General features: G+C 47.7%; 1 protein-coding gene across 5 annotated transcripts in view; it reads left to right on the top strand.

Annotated features, from left to right (window-relative positions):
• Positions 1 to 25,812, top strand: part of ASTN1 (astrotactin 1) — a 193,926-nt gene that overhangs the window by 104,301 nt on the left and 63,813 nt on the right. For all 5 annotated transcript variants that reach the window (XM_038414175.2, XM_038414178.2, XM_038414177.2 and 2 more), the window contains exon 8: positions 1,799 to 1,883. In XM_038414175.2, the coding sequence (XP_038270103.1) occupies positions 1,799 to 1,883 (85 nt within the window). The remainder of the gene's footprint in view (positions 1 to 1,798; positions 1,884 to 25,812) is intronic.

Raw genomic sequence — 25,812 nt, 5'->3', positions numbered from 1 at the left:
TTATCCACCCCTCAGAGATTAAGTGGTCTGGTGCATAGATCTTTTCTTGTGTAACCCACTGTTTGGTGTGTATGTTCCCTTCTGCACCTGATCCACAGAGAAAAGGATCTTCTACAGCTTCTAGCTGCAGGGCTTTTTTTAGCTCATGCTTTAGCTCTGGAGCTTCCTGGTTCAATCCCCAGGTACAACCATGATGGTGGGCATCATACTGGACTTCTGCAGGAGTGAATTTCACCTAGGAGGCAGAAGTGCTGAAATAGCACGGGATAGAGCCTGTCCTTTTAGTGCTTCTGGTGTGATCAGAGGCAAGAAATACTAGAAAGCGCATGAGCAATATGGAATTTCAAGTCATCTGCACTTTGCTTCACTGTGACACAATTCATACACTTCATTTTTACTTAAAATAAAAGCAAGGCCATTCCACAGGGAACCAAATAGTAACATTAAAGTTCAGTATTTAAATGTGTCAGAGTCAGGAAATTCAAATATTAATGGATGTAACTTGGCTTCCTAAAGATAGGTTAGGCAACTATGCCCAGCTCCTCAGAAGTATTTAGGTGCCGAACATCCACGGATTTTGCCTAAATACTTATAAAAATCTGGGCTCTAAATAGTAGCTTGTTTTTCAGAGAATCTGAGCAGCCCCAGATCCCCTGGAAGCCAGTGGCTGCTGCAGAAGCTCAACACCTTTCCAAGTCAGCCTGCTTATTTGGGTGCCTAAGTACGGGTTTAGGTGTCTAACTTTAGACGCTGACGCTTGAAAGTATTGGTCAAATATTCCCACAGCTACTGTGACATGGATGCATAGAATATATCTTGTAAGGTGTAAATGCACTAGCCTAAACAGTAATCCAAACCCCGGTGGGACATATACTGTTGTAATTTGACTAAGATAATTGTGCGCTTGGAATGTTCATTTTGAATTTTCCTGATGCTTGGGTGCTGAAATTCTCCATATTTACATTGTTGCATGACAGTGCACTGAGTTTATATCACATAATGATTCTTAGCATTTTTTTCTTTAAGGTGCTGATCTAGCGAAGCATTTATACACGTCCTTTGCTTTCAGCACTTAAATATTCCCAGTGAAGCCCTTAAAGTTAAGCATGTGTTTAAGGGCTGCACTGGACTGGGACCTAAAGCACTTTATAAATATTAACTAACCAAGAGCCAGATTCAGCCTACCCTTACATGGCTGCACAGTGTAGGAGTGTGTGTGTGTGTGTGTGTGTGTGTGTGTGTGTGTGTGTGTGTGTGTGAAGAAAGAAAGGAGCGTTCCCCCCCCTTTGCACAGCCCATGTAATAAATGGTGTGAATTATACTCCCCATGCTCAAGGAAGTGCAAGGGCTGCTCCCTAATTATGGCCCTGGGGAATGTCCCATCGAGGACAGGGAAGGGGGTGTGCTCTGAACTCTACTCTGAGCATGGGCTGGTTTTGTACAACCACCAGCTCCCAGCCTTTAGATCAGACTGTTGTAGCAAGGTCTGGAGGGAGGAGACAGTATTTGGTGTGAGGGCTCACCTCCGCCACTGCCATGGCACCACCTGTAGATCTCCGGGAGGAAGGGAGTTAATGCAGTTACACAATCTCTGCATTTCAGCCTCTGGCATGTGGAGGTGGGATTTACTGATGTAATAACTGTGCCTGTTGTGAGCCCCCCTGGAGCCCACAGACTCCCATTAGCAGGGTTCATTCGGAGCACAGGATCAGACCTTGGTCCATCTTGTCTAGTAGCCTGTCTCCAGCAGTGGCAAGTACAATTCGTTCTCTCTTATTTTACCTTCCTCCATTCCTAGGTGAGTGCCTTTGCTATGAGGGTTACATGAAGGACCCGGTGCACAAGCATCTCTGCATCCGGAATGAGTGGGGCACGAACCAGGGGTAAGTCTGATGTCCACAAATAGCAAAAAATTCTCCTGACTTTATGAACGTTCCCTGTTGGGGCAACCCCATGGATGGGTGGTCGGTGGGATTGAGCCACATGCCCCTGGATCTAAAAGCAAGAATCTCTACTGCTTGAGCTAAAGGACCAGCAGGTTTGGGAGCAGTGGTAGATTTGTATGCTGCTTAATGGGATCCGGCCACTAGAGGCAGATAAAGAAACTTATTTGGTTAGCACGTTCCATGGTTACTTTCATTTAGTCCAGACTTTTGTAAAGTGCATTTACAGGGTTACAACCATGAGAAATAGGCAGGATGGGCTTTATAAAGGACAAAACCTACCAGACAAACATGGTGGGTTTTTCTGAGTGAGTCAGACAATTAGCGGACAGTGGGAATACAACGGCCCTTGTGTAGATTATCGGGTTCAGCAAAGCATTTGCTATGGTGTCTGTTGCATGACATCTTCCTGGAAGAATGAATGGAAATTAGCTTGGAAAAGAGTAATGTCAAGGTCTGTGTAGTCTGCAGCAAGCTGGATCTAAGCTCTGTTGCAAAAGCTTGGGGTTCTGGAGTGCAACAGAATAGAATAGAAATATTGCAATAGGGTAAATAAAAAAAAAGAGAGGTTTATATTTAATTAAATATGAAAACGAATAACCCAGTCTGTGCAGAACTCCTGCTGTTCATTTTTGTTTTACATTCAATGGACCGAATCCTCGGCCGGTGCCTGTTTTAGACCAGCTGAAGATCCGGACTAGTGTGTTTCATTCCACCTGTTAATTTTCAGCATGCCATGGAGCTTTGTGCTGCTGGTGTATAGCTGCACTGTGGAAGTTGTCAGCTGGCTAGGGCACAGCTGGCATCCAGGAAGGGGTGGGAGGCAGTTGGAGGTTGGGAGAGAAGCAGGTTAGCTGGATATTTTTGTACAAACAATAGGGAGTGAATAATATTGACACTGAAATGTTCATTGTTAGGTTTCAGATCAGACAGCCCAGTAAGATTAATAGAGTTGGTCAACACCTTTCTAAACCGCATTTATCTGCCAACCACATTCTATCGCCCTGCACTCCGCTCACATTTGGAATGTTACGCTGGCAAACACTAGTGCTAGAAACATGTTTTATTAAATGAATGCTGAGATTTGGGACAGCATTTCTGTGGCAACGGGTAGATTCTCTGGCTGTGAAACTGTGGGACTCTGGAATACTGTTATGGGATCTGAACGCACCTCAAACATAGGGTCACGGGAACGGCGATGCACTGAATTTGGGAGTGGGGTCCAGTGGCTTATTGCTAGGGTGGTGGTTCTGTCTTGACTTAATTAACATTTTCAATTAACAGTAATAATCAACAACAAATTTGATCCAAGGACAGAAGTGTGCTTTATACTGTAGGCTCCTATCACCCTGGAAGGCCAGTGAGCATTGCTGTGATCTTGCTCATGAGTTTGGGAACCACTGTTCTCTGCTAAATGGGATGAGAACAGAGCAGCGGGTGAAGGCTCTGTGCTGCTAGCCTTGGGCCAACCCAGAGAGCTGCTGAGCACCTCCAACGCCTCCCTTCGGGGTTTGCCCTGTTGATTAATTAACAGTGGCCGATTCTGCTGGTGGTGCTAACGGTTAATGTGTGTGACTCCATTGCCCTCTAGTGGATGGCTGCAGCCTATGGAGAAGATAGAGGGGTACTGACTGGAAATTCTCTTTTGAGCTCAAGTGTCCAGTCTCTGTGCTGCTAGAGGTTCCGAGTTCTGTCCCTGCTGCCGCAAAGTTCTAGGGAGCCATGCTGAGTGGCACTGTGATATCAGTGCAGTCCTAGGACACCATGGGTTTGTTACAGTGTCATGGAGTAGTTACCGAGGGAGGCAGCTCTCCAGCATCCCTCTTCACTGCCATGGCTACAAGGCCATCCTTCCTTCTCTAGTTCAGCACTCTGGAAAAGGGGATGAAAAAGCACATTTATTCCATTGGCAGATGCTACGAAACCAAGAGGTGTTTTTTGAACACCAGGGGGAAGAGATAATGAATATAGAGGAGCCCAGAGAGATTAGAATCACAGCTAAGAAATAACATAATGAGATGCAGTCCAGGAAAATGCAAGCTAATGAATCTGAAGGAAAATAACTTGCAGTGCAGAGCTGCATGAAGAAAGTGAACTGGCAACGCTGAAAGCAAGATGGTGCTGATTGCCTACATTGCATTACATCAGAGTGGTGGAGCCTAGTTTTCAGAGTTGCTGATGTGGGCATCTCAGAGCAGTGCTGGACAGCAGAATTTCCAGTGTATTATGAGAGCTGCTCAAGTGTGCTGAAAATTGGTCCAATTAGACACCTGATCACTGTGTTGTGGGGAAAAGAATGAGATGGACACAGTTTGCTGCAAGTCTTAGTACTTAGCGGCTAAACTGCGAAAGTGTTTTGGTTTTCAGCTAAACAAAATATTGGGTTTCAATTAAAAGTCAAAATTTTCCAAACGCGTTCGTTTGTGTCTCAATGTTCAGTGGACTTCCCCTCTCCTCCGCAGTTTTGGAGTCTAAGGTCCAGATCCTCAGTTGGTGTGGATCAGTAATGTAGCTCCATCGCAATCAAAAAGCTGAAGCTCTGGCCCTGTACATCTTGGTTCTTTCCTTTCTGTCAAAATAAAATGTTAGGCCTTTAAACAATATGCATTTTAAATTGGCTAAATGCAGATGTATACATCTGGGGAAAAAAGAATGTAGGCCATACTCACTAGGAACCCATAGGGGACTCTATCTTGGGAAGCAGTGACTCTGAAAACCTGTCTTGGTAGATAATCAGCTGATTATCCACTGCCCAGTACAAAGCTGGGGCCAAAAGGGCTAATGCGTTCCTTGGGTGCATAAACAGGGGAATCTAGAGTAGGATCACAGAGGTTATTTTACCTCTGTATTTGGCACTGGTGCGAGTGCTGCTGGAACACTGACCAGTTCTGGTATCCACAATTCAAGAAGGACATTGATAACTTAGAGTTCAGAGAAAAGTCTAACATGATCCAGTGGCTGGACGTTGAAGCTAGACAAATTCAGACTGGAAATAAGGTGTAAATTTTTAATGGTCAGAGTAATTAACTATTGGAACAATTTATCAAGAGTTCGGATGGATTCTCCATCACTGACAATTGTTAAATCCAGTTTGGATGTTTTTTTAAAAACATCTGCTCTAGGCATTATTTGGGGGAAGTTGTCTGGCTAGTGCTATACAGGAGATCAGATGAGATGGTTCCTTCTGGCCTTGAAATCTGTGACTAAAGAGAGCCACCATTATGTAAGGCCCACCACAAATACATGTGAGCTGTCGTGGGAGGTATTGCCATTGTGTGGCTTTGTGGTGACAGGGCTGAGCAAAGGGCACAAGTGAAGAAATCTATCCAAAAGGAGCTCAGGTCCCCAAGCAGGTATAACTGGCTAAATGTTTGTGCTTCCTTCCACTAGCCTTGGGCGGCCAGCTGGGAGATGGATTTTCCATTAGAGGAGACGAATAGGGCACTAGTTTTCAAACTTTTTTCTGGGGACGCAGTTGAAGAAAATTGTTGATGCCCGTGACCCAATGGAGCTGGGGATGTGGGGTGTGGGGGGGCTCAGGGCTGGGGCAGAGGGTTGGGCTGCAGGGTGGGGCTCGGAATGAGGGGTTCAGGGTGTGGGAGGGGGCTCTGGGTTGGGGCAGGGGGTTGGGGTGCGGGACGGGGTCAGGGTTCTGGGCTGCGCAGGGGGTTGGGGTGCGGGACGGGGTCAGGGTTGGCAGGGGCTTAGGGCTGGGGCAGGCGCAGAGGGTTGGGGTGCGGGAAGGGATCAGGGCTCTGGGAGGGAGTGCAAGCTCTGGAGTGGGGCCAGGGATCAGGCATTTGGGGTGCAGAAAGGGGTTCCGGTTTTGGGGGGGGCCTCAGGGCTGGGGCAGGGGATTGTGGCACGGGGTTGGGGTGTGGACTTACCTCTGGCGGCTCCTGGTCAGCAGTGCAGCCAGGGTGCAGAGGCAGGCTTCCTGCCTGTCCTGGCACCATGGACCGTGCTGTGCCCGGAAGCAGCCAGCAGCAGGTTAGGCTCCTAGGTGGAGGCTCCGCATGTCTCTTGCCTGCCAGGAACCAGCCAATGGGAGTGTGGAGCCAGTGCTTGGGGTGGGGGCAGCGCGCAGAGCCCTGTGGCCCCCCTGCCTAGAAGATGGACCCATTGCTGGCCACTTCCAGGGCACAGCGCAGTGTCGGAACAGGTAGGCACTAGCCTGCCTTAGCTGGGCAGCACCCCTGATGGAACTTTTAATGTCCCAGTCATCGGTGCTGACCAGAGCCGCAAGGGTCCTTAGGTGCTGAACAAGATGACCCAGTGTCTTACATGCCATGAGCCAATAATGGGTCATGACCCGAACTTTGAAAAACACTGGAACAGGGGACTCCCAGCTGGGTCATTTTTTCTCTTTGCCCAGTGCTGGTCCTGGTTAAGCCACTGACCAAGCACCTGCACTTCCCACTCTGGATTCCCCACCAGACAAGAGTGGTAGCCCTGTGGGATCAACACTCCCTCCTCAGCAGCAGGATGAGCTCTTCCTCCTGTTTTAATAGAAAACAGGGAGTTGCACTTGCCTTCACTGTGCCTCACTATTGGCCATCTCCTACCCCTGCAGTGGTCGCACTGGCTTTTTTCGTTTTCTCGTAATGCCATACAATTATCTCCAGGGTCATGTCTGTTTGCATTACCTTTCTGCCATTGCTGCCTGCGAATCTCTCCCTCCTCCATACCTGCCCAAATCCTTTTGGCCTTAAAGGATTGCAGATTTGCATGCATTTCCATATATTTGCATAAATACAGGCACAAACCGTCAGAAGCCGATGCCTTCCCGTTTTCAAGCTATTCTGCAATGCTCCAGCATGGGGAGATAATTGCATGGCTTTGTGTGGGGCCCAGAATGCTTGATGGATTCTGCACAGAGATAGGTTAAGTCACCTGGGCCTGATGAAATATATCCTAGAATACTCAAGGAGCTGACTGGGGAGATAGCCAGAATGGAAAGGGATGGCGTCCCTAGCCTCTGTTGCCAGAAATTGGGAATGGGCAGCAGGGGATGGATCACTTGATGAGTACCTGTTGTGTTCATTCTCTCTGGGGGACCCTGCATTGGCCACTGTCAGAAGACAGGATACTGGGCTAGATGGACCTTTGGTCTGACTCAGTATGGCCATTCTTATGTTCTTATTTGAGCCATCAGTGATGATTTTAGAAAACTCAAGGAAGACGGGAGAGATTCCAGAGGACCGGAAAAGGGCAAATATAGTGCCAAGCTATAACAAGGGGAATAGGGACAATCCAGGGAATTACAGGCCAGTTAGTTTAACTTCAGTACCCAGAAAGATGGAGCAAATACTTAAGCAGTCAATTTGCAAACACCAAAAAGAGAATAGGTTGATAAATAAGAGTCAACATGGATTTGTCAAGAAGAAATTGTGTCAAACCAACCTAATAGCTTTCTTTGACAGGGTAAAAAGCCTTGTTGATGGGGGAAAGTGGTAGATATGATGTATCTTAACTTGAGTAAGGCTTTTGGTACTGTCTCACATGACCTTCTCATAAACAAATTAGGGAAATACAACCTAGATGGAACTACTATGAGGTGGGTGCATAACTGGTTGGAAAACCGTTCTCAGAGAGTGGTTATCGGGTTCACAGTCAAGCTGGAAAGGCATAACGAGTGTGGTCAGTTCTGGGTCCAGTTCTGTTCAATATCTTCATCAATGATTTAGATAATGGCATAGAGAGTACACTTATAAAGTTTGTGGACAATACCAAGCTGGGAGGAGTTGCAAGTGCTTTGGAGAATAGGATTAAAATTCAAAATGATCTGGACAAACTAGAGAAATGATCTGAAGAAAACAGGATGAAATTCAATAAGGACAAATGCAAAAATACTCCACTTAGGAAGGAACAATCAGTTGCACACATACAAAAATGGGAAATGACTGCCTTGGAAGGAGAACTGCAGAAAGGAATCTGGGGGTCATAGTGGATCACACGTTAAATATGAGTCAACAGTGTAACACTGCTGCAAAAAAAATGCGAACATCATTCTGGGATGTATTAGCAGGAAGGTTGTAAGCAAGAAGTAATTCTTCCGTTCTACTCTGTGCTGATTAGACGTAAACTGGAGTATTGTGTCTAGGTCTGGCGGCCACATTTCAGGAAAGATGTGGACAAATTGGAGGAAGTACAGAGAAGAGCAACAAAAATGATTAAAGGTCTAGAAAACGACCTATGAGGGAAGACTGAAAAAACTGGGTTTGTTTAGTCTGGAGACAAGATGACTGAGGAGGGACATAACAGTTTTCAAAAGGTTGTTACAAGTAGGAAGGAGAAAAATTGTTCTTCTTAACCTCTGAGGATAGGACAAGACGCAATGGGCTTAAATTGCAGCAAGGGCAGTTGGACGTTAGGAAAATTTCCTAACTGTCAGGATGGTTAAGCACTGGAATAAATTGCTTAGGTAGGTTGTGGAATGTCCATCATTGGAGATTTTTAAGAGCAGGTTAGTCTCACATCTCAGAGATGGTTTAGGTCAGTGGCGGGCAAACTTTTTGGCCTGAGGGCCACCTCGTGTTTCCAAAATTGTATGGAGGGCGGGTTAGGGGAAGCTGTCTCCCCAAACATCCAGGCATGGCTCAGCCCCAGCCTCCTATCCGACCCCCTGGCTTCTTGCCCCCGACGGCTGTCCCGGGACTCCTGTCCCCTGACCCCCCCCACCCCTGACTGCCCCCTGCCACCCCATCCAACCCCCCCATTCCTGACTGGCTCCTCCCGGGGCCCCTGCAACATCCAACCCCTTGTTCCCCACCCTCTGACCGCCCCGACCCCTATCTACACCCCTGACCACACCCTTGAACTCCCCTGTCCTCTATCTGACCCCCCGACCCCTTATTGTGGTGCCTGGAGCACCAGTGGCTGGCGGCGCTTCTGCCGTGTCGCCCAGAGCACTGGGTCAGGCCACGGCTCTGCAACTGCTCTGCCCGGCTGCCCAGAGTGTTGCGCCAGCGGCACAGCACGCTGAGGCTGCAGGGGAGGGGGAACAGCAGGGGAGGGGCCAGAGACTAGCGTCCTGGGCCAGGAGCTCAGGGGCCGGGTAGGAGGGTTCTGTGGGCCGGATGTGGCCCATGGGCCATAGTTTGCCCACCTCTGGTTTAGGTTATAAACCAGAGGTGGGCAAACTATGGGTAATACTTAGTCCTGCCGTGAGTGTACGGGACTGGACTAGATGACCTCTCAAGCTCCCTTCCAGTCCTACAATTCTGTGATAGGCCATATTTCTCATATTGTTCCTATGCATGGATTTTAAGACTAGGAGGACACATTAGGATCATCTAGTCTGACCTCCTGCATAAAAAGGGCCAGAGAATCTAACCCAGTAATTCCTGAGTCAAGCTCACAGCTTCTATCTGAACTAAAGCATCTCTCTTAGAAAGACGTATAGTCTTGACTTAGCCTATTCTCTTCCATGGTGACATGCCATAAGAAGATGAAAGGAGAAGCGTACTGGCTAGTAGTACCCACTTCATCAAGCCTCTGAACATCAAAGGGTGGGGAGCAATGCAGAAAGCCAAGCCATTTGAAACAGGTCTGTGTTGCTGGCCGTAGGACTTGTCTAGACTAGGAAACTGATTCTCACATTATATTAACATTTCATTTATAAGTAGTGTATAAAAGGTTGATAAGTGCTGCTATAGAATCTAACAGGTCAACAGGTTGTTTATAACCATGCTTTATCACCATTTTTAACACCTTCTTCTGCTCTGTTTTTAATCATCTATAATCCATGCTGCTCATGTCAGTAAACCTAGGAATCTTTTATGAACCCTTCATTAAACCATTTATAAATTGGATCTTTGTAGAACGGGTGGAAGAATTTTGTGCCTGTGTAGCTACCTTAATATAGTTAATTAATGCACGCTTCTAACGTAGACATCCTGCTCTGATGCAAGCCCCGTCTTCGCCAGCATAGTGCATGTACGTTGATGCTTGCACTGTGGTAGCTGTACTGGTGCAAAAAATCCCAGGATAAGCATGATCTTAGAAGAACTGGTAGGGAGTTCTGAAGATAGAACATGGAAAGCCAAGAATTTCCCACCACCACGCAAAAAATCTGCATTCCCTTTCAGAAGTGTTTCTGACTTCAGGAACTCCCTGAAAAATCCCATGGTCTCAGAGCAAATCTCAGACTCGGACAGGGTGAGATAAGAAACCTGGGAAGTGAGTATCAAAACAGATAGAGAGCAAAATCTGCTGGGAATGATGGCTTGTGAAAGTGCCCGGAGTGGGCAGAGGACTCGGTAACAGTTCAGTGCCAGGAATGTCTGCTAACATCGGAGCCCACTTCTCTCCCGCCCCCCACCCCCCCCGCTTACTGCTCAGCCAGCTGCCTGACACTCTGACACGTCCACATTCTTCTCTCCAGCCCTGCAATCCCAGCATTGACCCTGACCCACTTGGTATCTTCTCTTAGAATCATAGAAGATTAGGGTTGGAAGAGACCTCAGGAGGTCATCTAGTCCAATCCCCTGCTCAAAGCAGGATCAACACCAACTAAATCATCCCAGCAAGGGCTTTGTCAAGCCAGGTCTCAAAAACCTCTAAGGATGGAGATTTCACCAGCTCCCTAGATAACCCATTCCAGTGCTTCACCACACTCCTGTGACTTAGTGTTTCCTAATATCCAACCTAGACCTCCCCCACTGCAACTTGAGACCATTGCTCCTTTGTCTGTCATCTGCCACCACTGAAAACAGTCGAGCTCCATTCTCTTTGGAACCCCCCTTTCAGGTAGTTGAAGGCTGCTGTCAAATCTCCCCTCACTCTTCTCTTCTGCAGACTAAACAAGCCCAGTTCCCTTGGCCTCTTCTTTAAGTCCTGTGCCCCAGCCCCCGATCACTTCCGTTGCCCTCCCCTGGACTCTCTCCAGTTTGTCCACATCCTTTCTGTAGTTGGGGGCCCAAAACTGGACACAATACTCCAGATGTGGCCTCACCAGTGCCGAATAGAGGGGAATAATCACTTCCCTCGATCTGCTGACAATCCTCCTTCTAATGCAGCCCAATATGCCATTGGCCTTCTTGGCAGCAAGGGCACACTACTGACTCGTATCCAGTTTCTCATCCACTGAAATCCCCAGGTCCTTTTCTGCAGAACTGCTGCTTGGCTAGTCAGTTCCCTGCCTGTAGTGGTGCATGGGATTCTTCCGTCCGAAGTGCAGGACTGTGCACTTGTTCTTATTGAAACTAATCTGATTTCTTTTGGCCCAATCCTCCAATTTGTCTAGGTCACTCTGGATCCAGCCCTACCCTCCAGCGTATCTACCTCTCCCTGCAGCTTAGTGTCATCCGCGAACTTGCTGGGGGTGCAATCTATCCCATCATCCAGATCATTAATAAAGATGTTGAACAAAACTGGCCCCAGGACCGACTCCTGGGTACTCTGCTTGATACTGGCTGTCAACTAGACATTGAGCCGTTGATCACTACCTGTTGAGCCCGACAATCTAGCCTGCTTTCTGTCCACCTTGTAGTCCATTCATCCAATCCATGCTTTTTTAACTTGCTGGCAAGAATACTGTGGGAGACTGTATCAAAATCTTTGCTAAAGTCAAGATATATCACATCCACTGCTTTCCTGAAATCCTCAGAGCTAGTTATCTCATTATAGAAGGCAATCATGATGGTCAGGAATGACTTGCCCTTGGTGAATTCAGGTTGACTGTTCCTGATCACCTTCCTCTCCTCTAAGTGCTTCAAAATGGTTTACTTGAGGACCTGTTGAATGATTTTTCCAGGGACTGAGGTGAGGCTGACCAGACTGTAGTTCCCCAGGTTCTCCTTCTCTTTTTTAAAGATGGGCACTAAATTTGCCTTTTACCAATCGTCTGGGACCTCCCCCGATTGCCACAAGTTTTCAAAGGTAATGGCCAATGGCTCTGCAATCACATCAGCCGGTTCCCTCAGCACCCTCTGATGCATTAGATCTGGACTCGGGGACTTGTGCATGTCCAGCTTTTCTAAATAGTCCTTAACCTGTTTCACCATAGTCCTTAACCTGCTCATCTCCTCCCCATATTGTGTTGCCCAGGATAGCAGTGTGGGAGCTGACCTCGTTTGTGAAGACCAAGGCAAAAAAAGGCATTGAGTATGTGATGGGTTGGATCACAGAAACCTCTTTGGGGCTGCCAACTGATGTGCCAAGACTACTTCTGCCCTTGCTTTCCCTCCCTCCCAGGTTAGGACTTCAGTGCCCTGCCTGGGTTGAGTCAGACCTGGTAGCCTGCTACAAACCCAGACCCAGGTTTGAACCACATCCCCTAACAGCTGTAGGCTTAAATTGAAAGGAGCTTAAGAAGTGTTCCTGTCTTTAACACTCAGATGCCCAACTCCCAATGGGGTCCAAACCCAAGTAAATCCATTTTACCCTATATAAAGTTTATACAGGATAAACTCATAAATTATTTGCCCTCTATAACACTGATAGAGAGAGATGCACAGCTGTTTGCCCCCATAGGTATTAATACATACTCTGGGTTAATTAAGTAAAAAGTGATTTTATTAAATATGGAAAGTAGTATTTAAGTGGTTCCAATAGCAGACAGAACAAAGTGAATTACCAAGCAAAATAAAATAGAACATGCAAGTCTGTCTCAGAAAACAGAATACAGGTAAAACCTCACCCTCAGAGGAATTCTGTTAAGTTTCCTTTTACAGACTAGTCTCTTTCTAGTCTGGGTCCAGCTGTCACTCACATCCCCTGTAGTTACTGTCCTTTGTTCCAGTTTCTTTCAGATAGCCTCTCCACCCCCAAGGATAGCTCTTGAGTCAGCTGAAGGGTGGGGTCTCCCAGGGGTTTAAATAGACTTTCTTTTGTGAGTGGAGACCCCCTCCTCTCTCCTATGCAAAGTCCAGCTCCAAGATGGAGTTTTGGAGTCACACGGGCAAGTCACATGTCCATGCATGACTCAGTTTTTACAGGCAGCAGCCATTGTCCACATGCTACCTTGAACATCCTCATGCAGACTTCTTATGTGGATTGGAGCCTTCCAAGATCCATTGTGCATTAAGTGCTTCTTGACTGGGCACTTAACTTGCAAATTCCTTTCTAAAGAAGCTGACCAAATGCTTTACTAATCATACTTTACTAAGGTTATTTAAAATCAAAGAAGTATACAGCCAATATTCATAACTTCGAATACAATGACACATGCATATAAATAGGATGAATATATTCAGTAGATCATAACCATTACATAGATATGTTACATGGCATATGTAGCATAAAACATATTCCAGTTATGTCATATATACATTTATAAACATATTTCCATAAAAGCCTTATGGGGTGCACCATCATAGAGTACTTCAGCTTTTTCCACATCATCTGTCACTAGGTTGCCTCCCCAATTCATTAAGGGTCCCACACTTTCCCTGACCTTTTTCTTGTTGCTAACATACCCGTAGAAACCCTTTTTGTTACCCTTCACATCCCTTGCTAGCTGCAACTCCAGTTGTGTTTTGGCCTTCCTGATTACACCCCGAGTGCTCGAGCAATATTTTTATACCCCTCACTTGTCATCTGACCACGTTTCCATTTCTTGTAAGCTTCCTTTTTGTGTTTTAAGCTCATTGAAGATTTCACTGTTAAGCCAAGCTGGTCGCCCTGCCATATTTGCTATTCTTTCTGCACGTCGGGATGGTTTGTTCCTGTGCCCTCAGTAAAGCTTCTTTAAAATACAGCCAGCTCTCCTGGACTCCTTTCCCCTTCATATTAGCGTCCCAGGGGATCCTGCCCATCAGTTCCCTAAGGGAGTCAAAGTTTGCTTTTCTGAAGTCCCGGGTCTGTATTTTGCTACTTTCCTTTCTTCCTTTTGTGAGGATCCTGAACTCAACCATGGTCACTACTGCCCAGGTTGCCACCCACTTCTTCCCCTACTAATTCTTCTCCACCTCTTCCTCCTTCTCCCTCTTCCTGTCTGCAGCTCCCCCCGATAACACACACTCTCCATGTGAATTGCCTCCCTTTGGGTTTTCCACTCTCCTTCCTGTGAGAGCTCTCCCATCCCTCCTCCTTCCCCCTACCATTGTGGCTCTTTCCTTTTTCCCCTCCTCCGCCTAACTGTGTGTGTCTCTTCAATGCAACTTACATCTTCAGGAAGTGTCTCCTTACACCTTTCTCCAATTGAAGTCCCTCTGTGCCATCCATTCCCCTCACACCTTCCCCTCTCATCGAGCTCCCCGCAACTGTCTTGTCCCTTTTCCTGCTTAGGGATTTCTTGATCCATGTTCTGGCTCACGGGGATGTTGGGTAGGGCCAAGTCTGCTGGTCAGAGCTGGGTGCTGATGAGAGAGACAGACAGGAGACATCTGCAAGCTGTGGAGAAGTGCCAGGAGACCTGAGGAGCAGGTTCTTATTGCTCAGGGCTGGGAGCCTGGTCAGGCTGACAGTTATGAGGGGACACTGCACCCCTTACAGCCTCCCTGTAATGACATACCTGGGACTGGATGTCCTGTCAGGCAGGAATCCCACTGCTACCTCCCACTGAGTTCTGCTCTCCAGCCGCCGCTTGAGACTTCCTGCTTTGTGCTGCTCCAAGGGGGCTGCCAGGGAGGAGACCTGATAACGTCCGTTGCAGCCATGACATTTGAGACGCACAGACTGGGGAACTGGGCTAGGGCCACCAAACCAATCCCGTGTGGGCCACCAAGCAGCCCTTTGAGGACAGCGATTTTGGACCATTACTGAGCTGGATGGGATTCAGATTAGCAATGTAGCAGGGATGAAATGCTCCACCTGTCATTACCAGCTGGCTAGGTTTCACCTTGCATTCCTCTTGGCTCACTTCCACCTCATTGCACCTACTTATCCACCCCCCTTGGAGCCGTGGACAAGTCCTCAGGGTTCCGTAGCTGCTCACAAAGCCTCTGGGCAGGGTCTGCCAAAGACGCTATCTGTTCTGTCATCCCTTCCCCTCCTCCTCTCCTGTGGATTGCACTCGCCATGCTCAGACCTTGTCATTGTCGTTCCGCCTGCAAATGTGATTATCCTCCCATTAGCCCCCCTTCTCCTGCTTCCTCGCTGTGGCTTGTCGCTGTCCCGGTAAGACACCATTACCTTCACATCCCCTCCTTCTGGAACTGTCTGGCTGGGATTTCCCTTCCCTCTCCCCATCATGCTGCTGCTTTTTATTCTCACAGAGGTGCTGCAGGTGACGAAGGGGCCAGTTGCATGGGGCCCAGGTGAAAGGATCCTGGAGCTCAAAGCCAGGCAGGAATCCCAGCGTTCTCCTCAGAGAACCCAAACAAATCTAGAACCAAGCGATATGAATATGATGGAGTCAGAACCAAAGCAAACTGGCTTGGTTTCTGTTTGAAAGAGCCTGAGGCAAACGGAATTACTGCAGGTTGGGTAGCTAGGGGCTGAATGTTACAGGCTCATTTTGGGTACGAAGAAGCTTGAATCTAACCATCTCCAGCTAGGTTACAATTTTCCATTTCCAAAGTTTGGCCCAGTTCCCACCTTGTTTGACTCAAGTTATCTTTGTTCCCAGGTGCATAATCCAGATACTATGCCAGGGGCTCGTGCTGATGAGACACCTCTTTAAGTGAGAGACAGGGTTCAGTTTTCAGTGTGGTTCTCTGTTCCCTTCCCTCCCTAGGTTGGCTTAAGGACTGATAGTGCTGTGTGTGTGTCAGGAAGGAGCCAGGATCTCCTCACGACACTCATCCTACTTATATAGGAGCACTGCCGTTCTGACAGGCCCCAGAGGGAGTTCCATAGGGCCCTCCAGAGGGCCACAAAGAAAGGGAGTGGGTAAAAAAGGGGAACATGGTGGGACAAGGGCACTGAACTTCCTGCTTCCCTTTGGGTGAGACAAGGGCTGGCGGAGTCACTCCTCTTCCAGAATTCAAGGGCCCCTTCTCTTCTCTGGAAATGCAAGTGCGGATATCAGTCCAATAGCTCGGCTCTGCACCCAGAACAATGAGCTCTAAATCTCTAATCTGAGAAGAAGTTTAGAAAACATGCCCTGTGAGGCAATGTGGAAGGAATTGGGCATGTTTAGTGTAGAGAAGAGATGGGTGAAGGGGAGCATGATAAATCTTCAAATATGAAAAAGGTTGTTATAAAGACACCAGTGATCAATGGTTCTCTATGTCCACCAAGGGGTAAGAGAAGCAGTAACGAGGCATGAAAGCTGATTGCCCTAAAGCTGAGTGTGTGCATGCAATACCCACAAACATAATTAGTCATAACATTTTGCCCGCTCTTCTTAATATGTTGCCAGTGTTTGCTTCTACGCCCTTCTTCTGAGGGCAGCAGTAAATTCCCAGGCGGACTTTGTAATCTCCCTTAATTGGTCCTGAATTTAACATCCATCATTTTAAGCATGGGGCAGCATAAAGAGGAGGGACTGAGAACTTTTCATGACATTATTAATTACTTGTGGTCCAGTAGCCCCGTTGTGGTAGACATGGTGCAGACACATAATTAGAGATAGTCCTGCCTGGCAGACCTTCCAAAATAGACCAAGTGGACAAAGGGTGGGAGGGAAAACAGAAGCAGAAAGAGGTGAAGTGACTTGCCCAAGGTCATGCAGCAAGGTAGTGGCAGAGCCAGGAAGAGAAGCCTGGTTTCCTGAGTCCAGTCTCCTGTCTGCAGGGACATTGCACCGGGACATTGCACCCAGCTGTTGGAAATGCAGAGCGCAAAGCTCGGAAAGGCTGGCTGCACCAGACTCGCAGGAATTTCTCCTTGGCAGCTCTGCTGCAGACCCTCTTTAATAATTTTTTGCCCTAGAAGGGTAGTTGAGGTTTTTTTTAGGGGAGGGGCATTCTGGGTTGTGGTTTTTTTTTTTTTTTTTTTTTTTGGTAAGTTAGCAAAACTTTCCTCGTCTTGTCTAATTACACTGCTGTAAGATTTTCCATGGAAGCCCCATCCTTGGCAGGGTGCCTTCTTTAAAGTCATTAGTCTTCACAGCAGGAAGAGAAGATCATCAAAGACTTCGTTTCCCAGCAACCCCTGCTGTGCTGTTCTGTGCCAGAGGATTGCAGAGAGAGCATATTAAGTCTGCTGTTCTCTTCCCTGGCCCTGAACAGAGATTCCTTTGAACTGGGGCCCAGGGAGAGGGCTGCAGAAGCTATCTCCAAACTCGTCTCTGATTCTTCAGTTTTAAAACCCAATTTAGCAATTAAACTGAAAACAGAGCAGCTGCAGGAGCATGGGGACGGGAGTGTGGCTAAATAGAGATGCGGTGTTTAACATGGAGAATAGGAAGGGATTCACTCCAGACCCTCCTAACGGGGAGCTTGTTCTTTGCTGGGTACGTGACCATGGTTTAGATTGTGCTGAGATCTAGTGGTGCAAATGCAGCACATGGTCAGCCACTCTTCCAGGTGAGGCACCGTAATTACTCAAGGTGTCAGCTTCCCATCCACTCATACCAAGGAGACAACCTTCTGGCAAGGACCCATTCTTAAAATTTCATCCTTAACACATCAGTCAAAACTCCTGAGCTCTCCCATACGCCCAGCTTCAGCATGCGAGCCATTGAAAAACACCTAGGCATTGGTGGTAGACATCCTCCATGCCAGTATGTCCAGTGACTTGTATATGAGGTGTGGGACTTAGCAAGATTCTGTACCAGATTGATAAAAGTCTATTGCCATCCAACTTTCTTCTCACAATCTGTCCAGCAACAGCAATGACCAACCATGTGATGGCTCCACTTATCAGAAGCAAAGAGCCAAATGATCAGTCCATCAGGGCATGTGCCAGGCATGTGTATAAAACATCTGTTTCCTTTCTCTTTTTTCTTTTGTCTTCTGGCCTGGAAGTAGGACTGCAACCTCAAGCTCCCATTCTCAATTCTATTTCTGTCGTTTCACTAACCTCTTCTTGCCTTAACCGCTGCTGTACATAAGAGGAAAGAAAAGATGAAGAAATCTGGTAACTGGATAAAAATATGGATGATGGGGGGGAAAGAGGAAGGGTAGAAAGGAAAAATCCATTGTGGTAGAGACCCCAAAGCCAGTTTGGAGCTCTGTCCTTGGAGAGGAGAGAATTCTACTGAGAGCCAGCAGGCAAATTTCATCCTCCCTACCAGACTTTCCTCTCTGAGGCACTGAACTGAAATGTGCTCAAAATCAGCTCCTCTCATTGGGGACTAAAAGTTGTTCCTGAAATTTAGCTCCATCTCCCTGGAACACCCAGAAGAGCCTTCTATCCATCACTCTCTGAACGGGTGATACTAATAAGTATTGTGAGGAGTGTTGCAACGGTGCTAACTGTGGATGCTTTGAATTCCCAAGGTTTTTTTTTATTTGCCAAGTGTTTTGCTGTTTTCACTGTCGTCTACCCCATACATGCGAACGGTTTGACATGGTGTGCTTGAACTAATGCATCAAAGAGAATTGCTGAGTGGTCGGTTATGCATAGCGAACCCATCTGAAAATAGGCACCAACTTCTTGATTTTCCACAGGGTGCTTGATTCCCACTCTGTCTCAGGCCCTGCCACCACTCCATCCCCTTCCCCCAAGTCTCACCCCAACCCCGCCTCTTCCTGCTCCCACTCTGCCTCTTCCTGCCCCCATTCTGTCCCTTCCCCCAAGAGCGCCCCATAGTCAACTGGTGCCTCCCCATACTGGGGTGGGGGGGAAATGATCAAAAAGGCAGGTCATGTGTCCCCCTTGGCAAACCCCCAATCAGCCCAGGGCCACCGTGCTCTGCCCGCTCCTTGTTACCCACTCCTCTGTCCTCCTGCTGCACCTGGCCCCCTTGGCACATTCCGCTGCCCTCCCTGGTGGGAGGGAGCCCGGGCAGAGAGCGAGAAGGAGCTGCTTCTAATGCTGGACCCTCCCAGTCTGGGCTCAGCTGTCAGGGACCTCGGCTGAGCGAGCTGGAAACATGCTGTGGGGAGAGGGGGTTTCTGACTCACTCGTCCCTGGCACCTGAGCCCAGGCAGGGAGCGGAAGCTGCCTCCCCAGCCAGGCTCTCTCAGGCAGCCGCCAGCCCACCACACTGCAGAGCAGTGTCCCAGCAGCCAGAAGGAGCTGGTCCTGCCCCTTCTAATCTCTGGCAGCTGGGGAAAGTCCCCTCTGACGTCGCCTTGCTTTGCCACTTCCTGCCTCGCTTCTTTCCCTCCTCCCCAGCACCTCTTGCACACTGCTGAACAGCTAATCCTCGGCGGGCAGAAGGCACTGTGGGGGGGAAGGCAAGGAGCTGATCGGCGGGGCCCGCAAGTGGCAGGAGGCACTTGGGGAGAGGAAAGGGGGGGACCCATAAGTGGATGCTGAGCACCCACTATAATTTTTTCCCATGGGTGCTCCGGGAATCCCATGGTGAGCAAACTGCACTTTATAAGGTGGTGTTATATGCCTACTCAATGTGTTGTGCAACAGCTCAATTTTTTAAAAAGGACGAGTAGTCTGCTAGTGAGAGGGACTCTATCCTGTTTAATTCACATAGATCTGTACCATCCCTAGCCCCATGGCCATCGGGAATCTGGCTTCAGTGGTTTGTTTGCATTCTGCTTCTTGCATTTCTTGCAGATTTCACACTTGGATCCCTTTTAATGGCAGCATTCATGCCTGGCCACAGTAGGACCTCTTGGGCTCAGTTCTTACGCCTCTCAATACCTAAAAGGGCACGGTAGATTATGCTTAGCATTTCCAACATCATACTGTGTGATATTATGGCATTGTACCCTTTGTGCAGAATCCCAACATTTCCCTTTGACTTCAATGGGATTTGTACCCCTAAATCAGTTAGGTGAATCTGAAAATCCCTCCACTCATCTCTAAATCCCAATAAGATGTATACTTGGAAGTATCTGTACTCTTTCCATCAGCTATCCTCTATATCCAGCTATAGAATTACTCTCTGAAGCTGTTGTAAGACTGGTGTCATTTTGTGTTTTCCTTGAACTCATCAAATTTTATTTGGATGTTGGTAGTTGCATGGTATTTAATTCAAACTCTTCTTCCTGCAGGTCCTGGCATTCATAGTTTATAGGGGCTCTTGAAAGCATGACCTTTCTAAGAGGTTACAAGTCTGTTTCACATTTAATAGGTACTTTTGCAGTTTCATGATCGTTTCAGAAGTCTAGGTGCTGTCTTGCTAAGTAGTTCTTGTAATAAGACTTGGAGTGCTTTCTGGCCAGTTTCTACCTCATCCAATGAACATGAAACATCTCACAACCCTCAGCATTTTTTTTCAAGCTGAGCATGGCTCTGTTGTGTTTTTGGAGGCATGTTCTACTATGGGATCATCTTTCAGAAAGACAGCTTCCAACATGTGAACTTGTGTTGACTGAGATCTCCAGGTCTTGTTAGCTTGACATACAGGAGTTTCCATTTAAAAAGTAATTCCCCAAAAGTTTCTCTTGCAAATCATGCCATTGCTACTATACTGTCTTCAAGCAGCCTTACTTGTGTGACAAGTTCTTGGAGGCAAGGGCCAGCTTTTTGTTCTGTATCTGTACAGTGCATAGCAGCGTGGTGTCTGCGACTGGGACTCCTTGGTGCTATCAGAATACATATAATCAATAAGTGCTCCTCTCACAACTACATGTGACAATTTGGGGATGAATTTGCTGAGGGATGTTAACATGCCCCTGAAATCTCTCTGCAGGGACTCATTTTTGGGTCTGTCCATTTGTACAACTGCCTCCACTTTTCTTGGGTTCAACGGAACTCCTTTTTCACTGAATATCTGGCCTATGTTTCTAATCTCATTCAACCTGATCTGGCATTCGTTGCTTTTCAGATTAAGTGCTTTTCTTTTATGTGCTCTGCAGAAATACAGGCTATCATTGTGCTGTTGCTCACTTTTGCCCCAAATCAGCTGATAGTCCACAATTGCCTCCACTCCATACAGATCTTCGCAGATCTGGGACCACGGTGCTTTGATACATAGCTACCAAAAGGGATGTTAAAGATACAGGATTTTGAACTTTCTGTACTCAATGGGGCTTGCTAGATCCCTTATCTTGCATCCCAAACTGAAAATAATCTCGCATTTTGAAGTCTAGATTTGACCTCCTCAATCATTCTCATAGGGCAGTGCTTGTGTCTGAACCCTAGTCGAATCTTTTGGATTTATATATGTCTAATGGGTTTGATTTTTTTTTATTGTGATGACCATAGCATTGACTCACTAATTTGTCTATAGTCTCATCTAATTTTACCATCTGATGAAGTTCAGCTTTGAACTTTATTGCTCAGTGGCAATGGGATATTAAGTGTAGCATGCATTTTTTGGTGCCACACTGGGATCCATATCAATGTGAGGTGTATACCATTAATGCTGCCCCAATCTCCTTAACACGATCAAGTTCTTTTAAAGAATATCTCTTTCATCATGTTGAGCGGATACTGTAAACTGCACAACCATTTTGATCTGCTTTTGCACCTTGTTCTTCAACCTAAGCACACATCTGGTTTCTGCTGTTTATTTATCCTTGCAATCTGTCTTTATGTCTTGATATGCATTTTTAATTAGATGCACTTCAGTTCTTCCACTGTGTGTCAACACTTTCATTTGGAAAGCACAGTTTTCATTAGTTCTGCTCCTTGCAAGTCAAGTCATCTTCATGCAATAACTTTGGTTCAATTTAGTTCTAAGGTCTACCACAAATAAATCTGGGTCTAATTAGCCCATCTATTAACTGTTCACATTCACACACCTTCCGATTTATTATGTAGGTCTGCAACATAATGGCTAATGGTCTCACCTGACAGCTGGGTTCTGTATTTTTTCCCCAGTGGCATCCGTGTATAGATCGAAGTAGATTTGAAATACCTGAATGGCTTTGGGTTTGTCTGCATTCTAATAAATGTGTACCATTGTAACTTCACTAATGTAGAGACGCTCCACTAGTGCAAAGTGAGGCTTCCACACGTGTAGCTTAATATGGCAGGTTACTCTGGTCTCTGGCAGGTGGCGGAGTCTCACACCCCTATGTTGTTCTGGTAAGTGGACTAACCTATGGAATGGTTTGCCTTCAACCAATCAGTAAAGCTCCCCTGTTCCGGCTCATGAGCCTTTGAGCCCAGCACTCTGGGAACACTTGCATTCTTGTGGGATTAGGGAAGGGAATTATTTCCCTCTCCCCCTTCTCTAATGTAGAGGAACCTCAATTCACTGATTCTCTCTCCTAACCTACAATAATGTTTGTCTTTTTTAAGACAGGCCAGTTCCTCAGCTCTCCCTGAGTTTTTATTCCAGGAATGAATTTGTAACGTGTTGCTTTGTCTAGGTTGAGTTGTGATGTCGTGGGCTCTCACTCCGTCTTACTTCCACTGAGAAAGTGCCTCTCTCTCTGGCTATCAAGTTCTCCCACTGTGTCTCTCCCCACCGGTAGCTTTAGAAAAGTCAACAGTTCATTTGCTTTGAAGGCTGCAACGGGGACAGAAGGTCATCAAAACCACAGTGAATTGAAGACTTTTGCCTTTTAACCTGGTTACATCCAAATTATTAATTGGTATGCTGCATGGCAGCATCTCTTTCCTCAAGGGGCTACCTGGTCATCTCACATTTTCACATGATGCTACTAGTTGGCTCTGTCCTTGTCTGCTGACATTTGTTGACTGCTGGTGCTCCAAGCACCCTGATTAAAATAAGGCTGGCTCATTGCTTGTGACAGCCACGGTTTGTAATATCTATTGCTAGGTAGCACAGGAGAAGAGGAACGTACAAGAAGGAAAAGTGACAGACTGGTAATTCTTTTTGTCATTGTCCTCTCCTGTCCCATTCTGCATCTGTCTTTCTCCTCGGGGAGTGCTGCTTGGACTTTTCCCCTCTAATCTTAATATCTGTTACTTTGCTCTGGAAATCTCTGATTGGAAAGGAAATGGGTGGATTGGCGCTTGTATACTAGACTTGATTGAGAGAGAGTTCTCCTCTGTGCTCTCGTAGGCTGAGCCACACAGCTGGCTATAATTCTTGTGGCTGTGCAGGACGGAAGGAGAGAGGACTATAACAAACAGAATTACTGGAGAGTAACTTCCCCAGGACCAGGAGTGTTGTTTGTCAATGCTAAGCAAGGCAGGTTGGCAAGGAGGACTGTGGTGTTTGGGCAAGACAGACCAGTGCTGTAGATGTCAGCAACCAGTCCTGGGGAGGCGGGCAAGTGTCATTTGGTGTATGAGCTGTGTAAAGCAGATGGGCACAGCTTGTGCTTTCAGTACCTGGCCAGGAGGCACAGCAGACAACATCTGCACCAGCGCTGGGCGAGGCTGGCAGGCATAATATATGGCGCTGGCTGCAGGAGCAGAAAAGGGAGGTATCTCTGAGTTTGTACTGCAGTTTGCTGAGCCTTGCCTTGTTGTTCTGGAGAGGAAGCGCACTGGGCGCTGGAGGGATTGCACTGCTGGGGGTTGCAGGAGCAGCCAGAAGAGTCACAGCCGTCGTTCCTCAACAGGAAGCATCTAATGCCTGGCCCAGCGATCCTGTCCTCTTTTTGGGAAGGGCCCCGCTGGTGTGTGTCTTTGACGCTGTGCCCGGGCTAGCCCAGGCTCTCTCTGCAGATCTTTATGTGCAGACCTCATTTATCACAGGCTGGCCCTGAGAGCCAGGACAGCAGCTAGAACCACTTCCAGAGCAGCGAAACAGCAGCCACAGGGCTGTGAGCGTGAGTGACTGGCGCAGCTGTTTGGTAGGGGGAGGCAATTAGCTAGTGAAGCCAATTCCCATCGCTGTCCTGCCAGGAACACCCTGAGTTGCCTGAGCGTCACCTCTGGGAGACTCCTGTTCCCTGGATGAATAATTCCCTTGGGTGATGTGGATGGGGATTGGGAGGGGGTGCTGGCTAAGGACAGACCTGAGCCAAGTGAGGATTGGAGAGGCAGGAAGCCACGAGGTTGGAGAAAAGCCACAGACTTCCCAGAATAAGCCCATCCTTTTGAACTCCCTGGCCCCAATACCTGCACCCTCACTCCCCTGCCTCCTGAGGCTCTGCAGCACTCCCAGTGCTCAGTTTCAATGACTTAACTGGCATAACAAGATGCACGCGTGCCCCTCCCTGCGTCCTCCCCTGTTATTCCTCCCCTTTCCCCCTCTTTTCCCTGTCCTCTTTCTCCTTCCTTTCTTCCGTCCACATCGCCGCTGCCCCCTCTCTTCCTCCCACATCCCAACACACAACTTCCAAACCAAGCGAAGGCCTGGCAAGGCTGCAAACGGAAGAGGGGCTGGGGACACAGGCATCTGGATGAAGTTACAAGAGCAGCACTTTCCCTGCTAAAATTCTTTTTTTTTTTTTTTTTAAATCTGCCTCTTTCCATCCCCCGCTGCGCGCTTCGGCTTTGTGAGATTGAAGGACAACCAGATGAAAAGCTTCTCCGACTTTCACATCCGCTGTGCACCAAACCGCCCGGCTGCCGCCTCCTCCTCTCTCTGCCCTTCCGTTCCTCCCCTCCCCCCAGTTCTCCTTTCAGATCCACAGGCATCCCAGGGAGAAAGTGTCTGCGTTAGCATTTTTAATAAAGAGCTGGCTGGGAAGGATAGCAGGGGGATGGAGGGAGAAAAAGAAGTGAAGCAAAAAGCCAAGCCACAGATAGCAAAAGGTTGGCTCAAGTAGAAACAGCACGGGAGAGGCAGAGGCCTTAGAAGGAATACAAAGGCTGATCTAATTGGAGCTGAGCGCACCATCAGGCCGGTGGGAAATTGCTGGATCTATTGAACCCCACTTGAAGCTGGTCTTCCAAATGTTTTCTCATGTCACTCTTTCCTCTCCCTTCCTGGTGCTAGCTGAGGTGCAGCCACTACTCCCGAAATCACAGCACGCTGCATTCCTGCCTTCCCACTGGCTGGTGATGTGATCTCTGGGCCAAGGAGGGGGCTTCAGCACTTGGGATGCTGGGTCCTTCTTACCTGTTGTCTTTGGCCCAGGGTACAGCACTCAGAGATCACAGGCCAATGGAAAGACTCTGTTAACTTCAGTGGATGTTGGGTCAGGCCCACGTGGAGTCCCTTGGATTGCATTTCAGTATGTGGGACGTCGCACCGGGATGAGTTTGAATTGGCGAGTCACTGTTTCTCCCTGACCCTCATTTTAAATTAGCCGAGAAAATGGATTGTTGGTGTAGATCGTCAGCTCTTTGGGGTCAGGTGGAAACAGGGATTTGGGGCTGGGGTTTCTGCCACTGCAGCTTCTCGGCCTGGCTCTTCAATATGCATGGCACAGGGGAGAGGGCTGGTGGCTCCTCGGGACCCTTGCACGCTCCGGCACCTCCAGGTGCCTCCTCCACAGGTAGCTGTACAGGGCTCCTGAGCCCTGCTCTGCGAGTCTCCCTGTTTCCCTCACAGTGACTGCAGGAAGCCAAATCCGACATTCCCATAACCACAGCAAAAGGCTCTCGCTCTCTCTGCTACCCCAGCCTGCTGAGGAGGAGCAGCCATTTTCCTGCCCAGCACCATCTCCTTTATGTTGTCCTCCTTTCCCCTCAGCACTTCCGCTGTGTGTTAGGGGATGTTTTTTCTTGGTTTGGTGTGGATTCGGGTGGGGGGTGTTACGTTTACGTTTCATTAAATGTGCCTAACCCAGGACAATGCACCTTCCCCCTGCCTGCTGACATGCTGAGAAATCAGCTCAAAATGGCCCTCTTGTCCATCCTTCTCTGGGCTGATGTTGACATTTTGAATCAAACAGATTTTTTTATTTCCCCTCAGACATTTTTAGATTCAGAACTGTCGGATGCTTTTATTTTGCGTGAAATATTGAAATTTTGACATTGCGGGACATTGATTTTGAAATGTTTTCATGAAATCGAGGTTCTATTTTTTTTTTAATCATGCTAATTCACCACGTGTGCTCCCACGTCAGCAGGGGAATTTGTGCCAAAACCTCAAGGCAGCTTCTGAAATGTGAGTTTTGGCAGTGTGAGTTTTGGCAGAAACACTTGTCTGCTG

This window comes from Dermochelys coriacea, chromosome 8, assembly GCF_009764565.3.
Source record: "Dermochelys coriacea isolate rDerCor1 chromosome 8, rDerCor1.pri.v4, whole genome shotgun sequence".
Taxonomy (NCBI): Eukaryota; Metazoa; Chordata; order Testudines; family Dermochelyidae; genus Dermochelys; species Dermochelys coriacea.
This window is presented reverse-complemented; position numbering and strand designations above follow the sequence as displayed.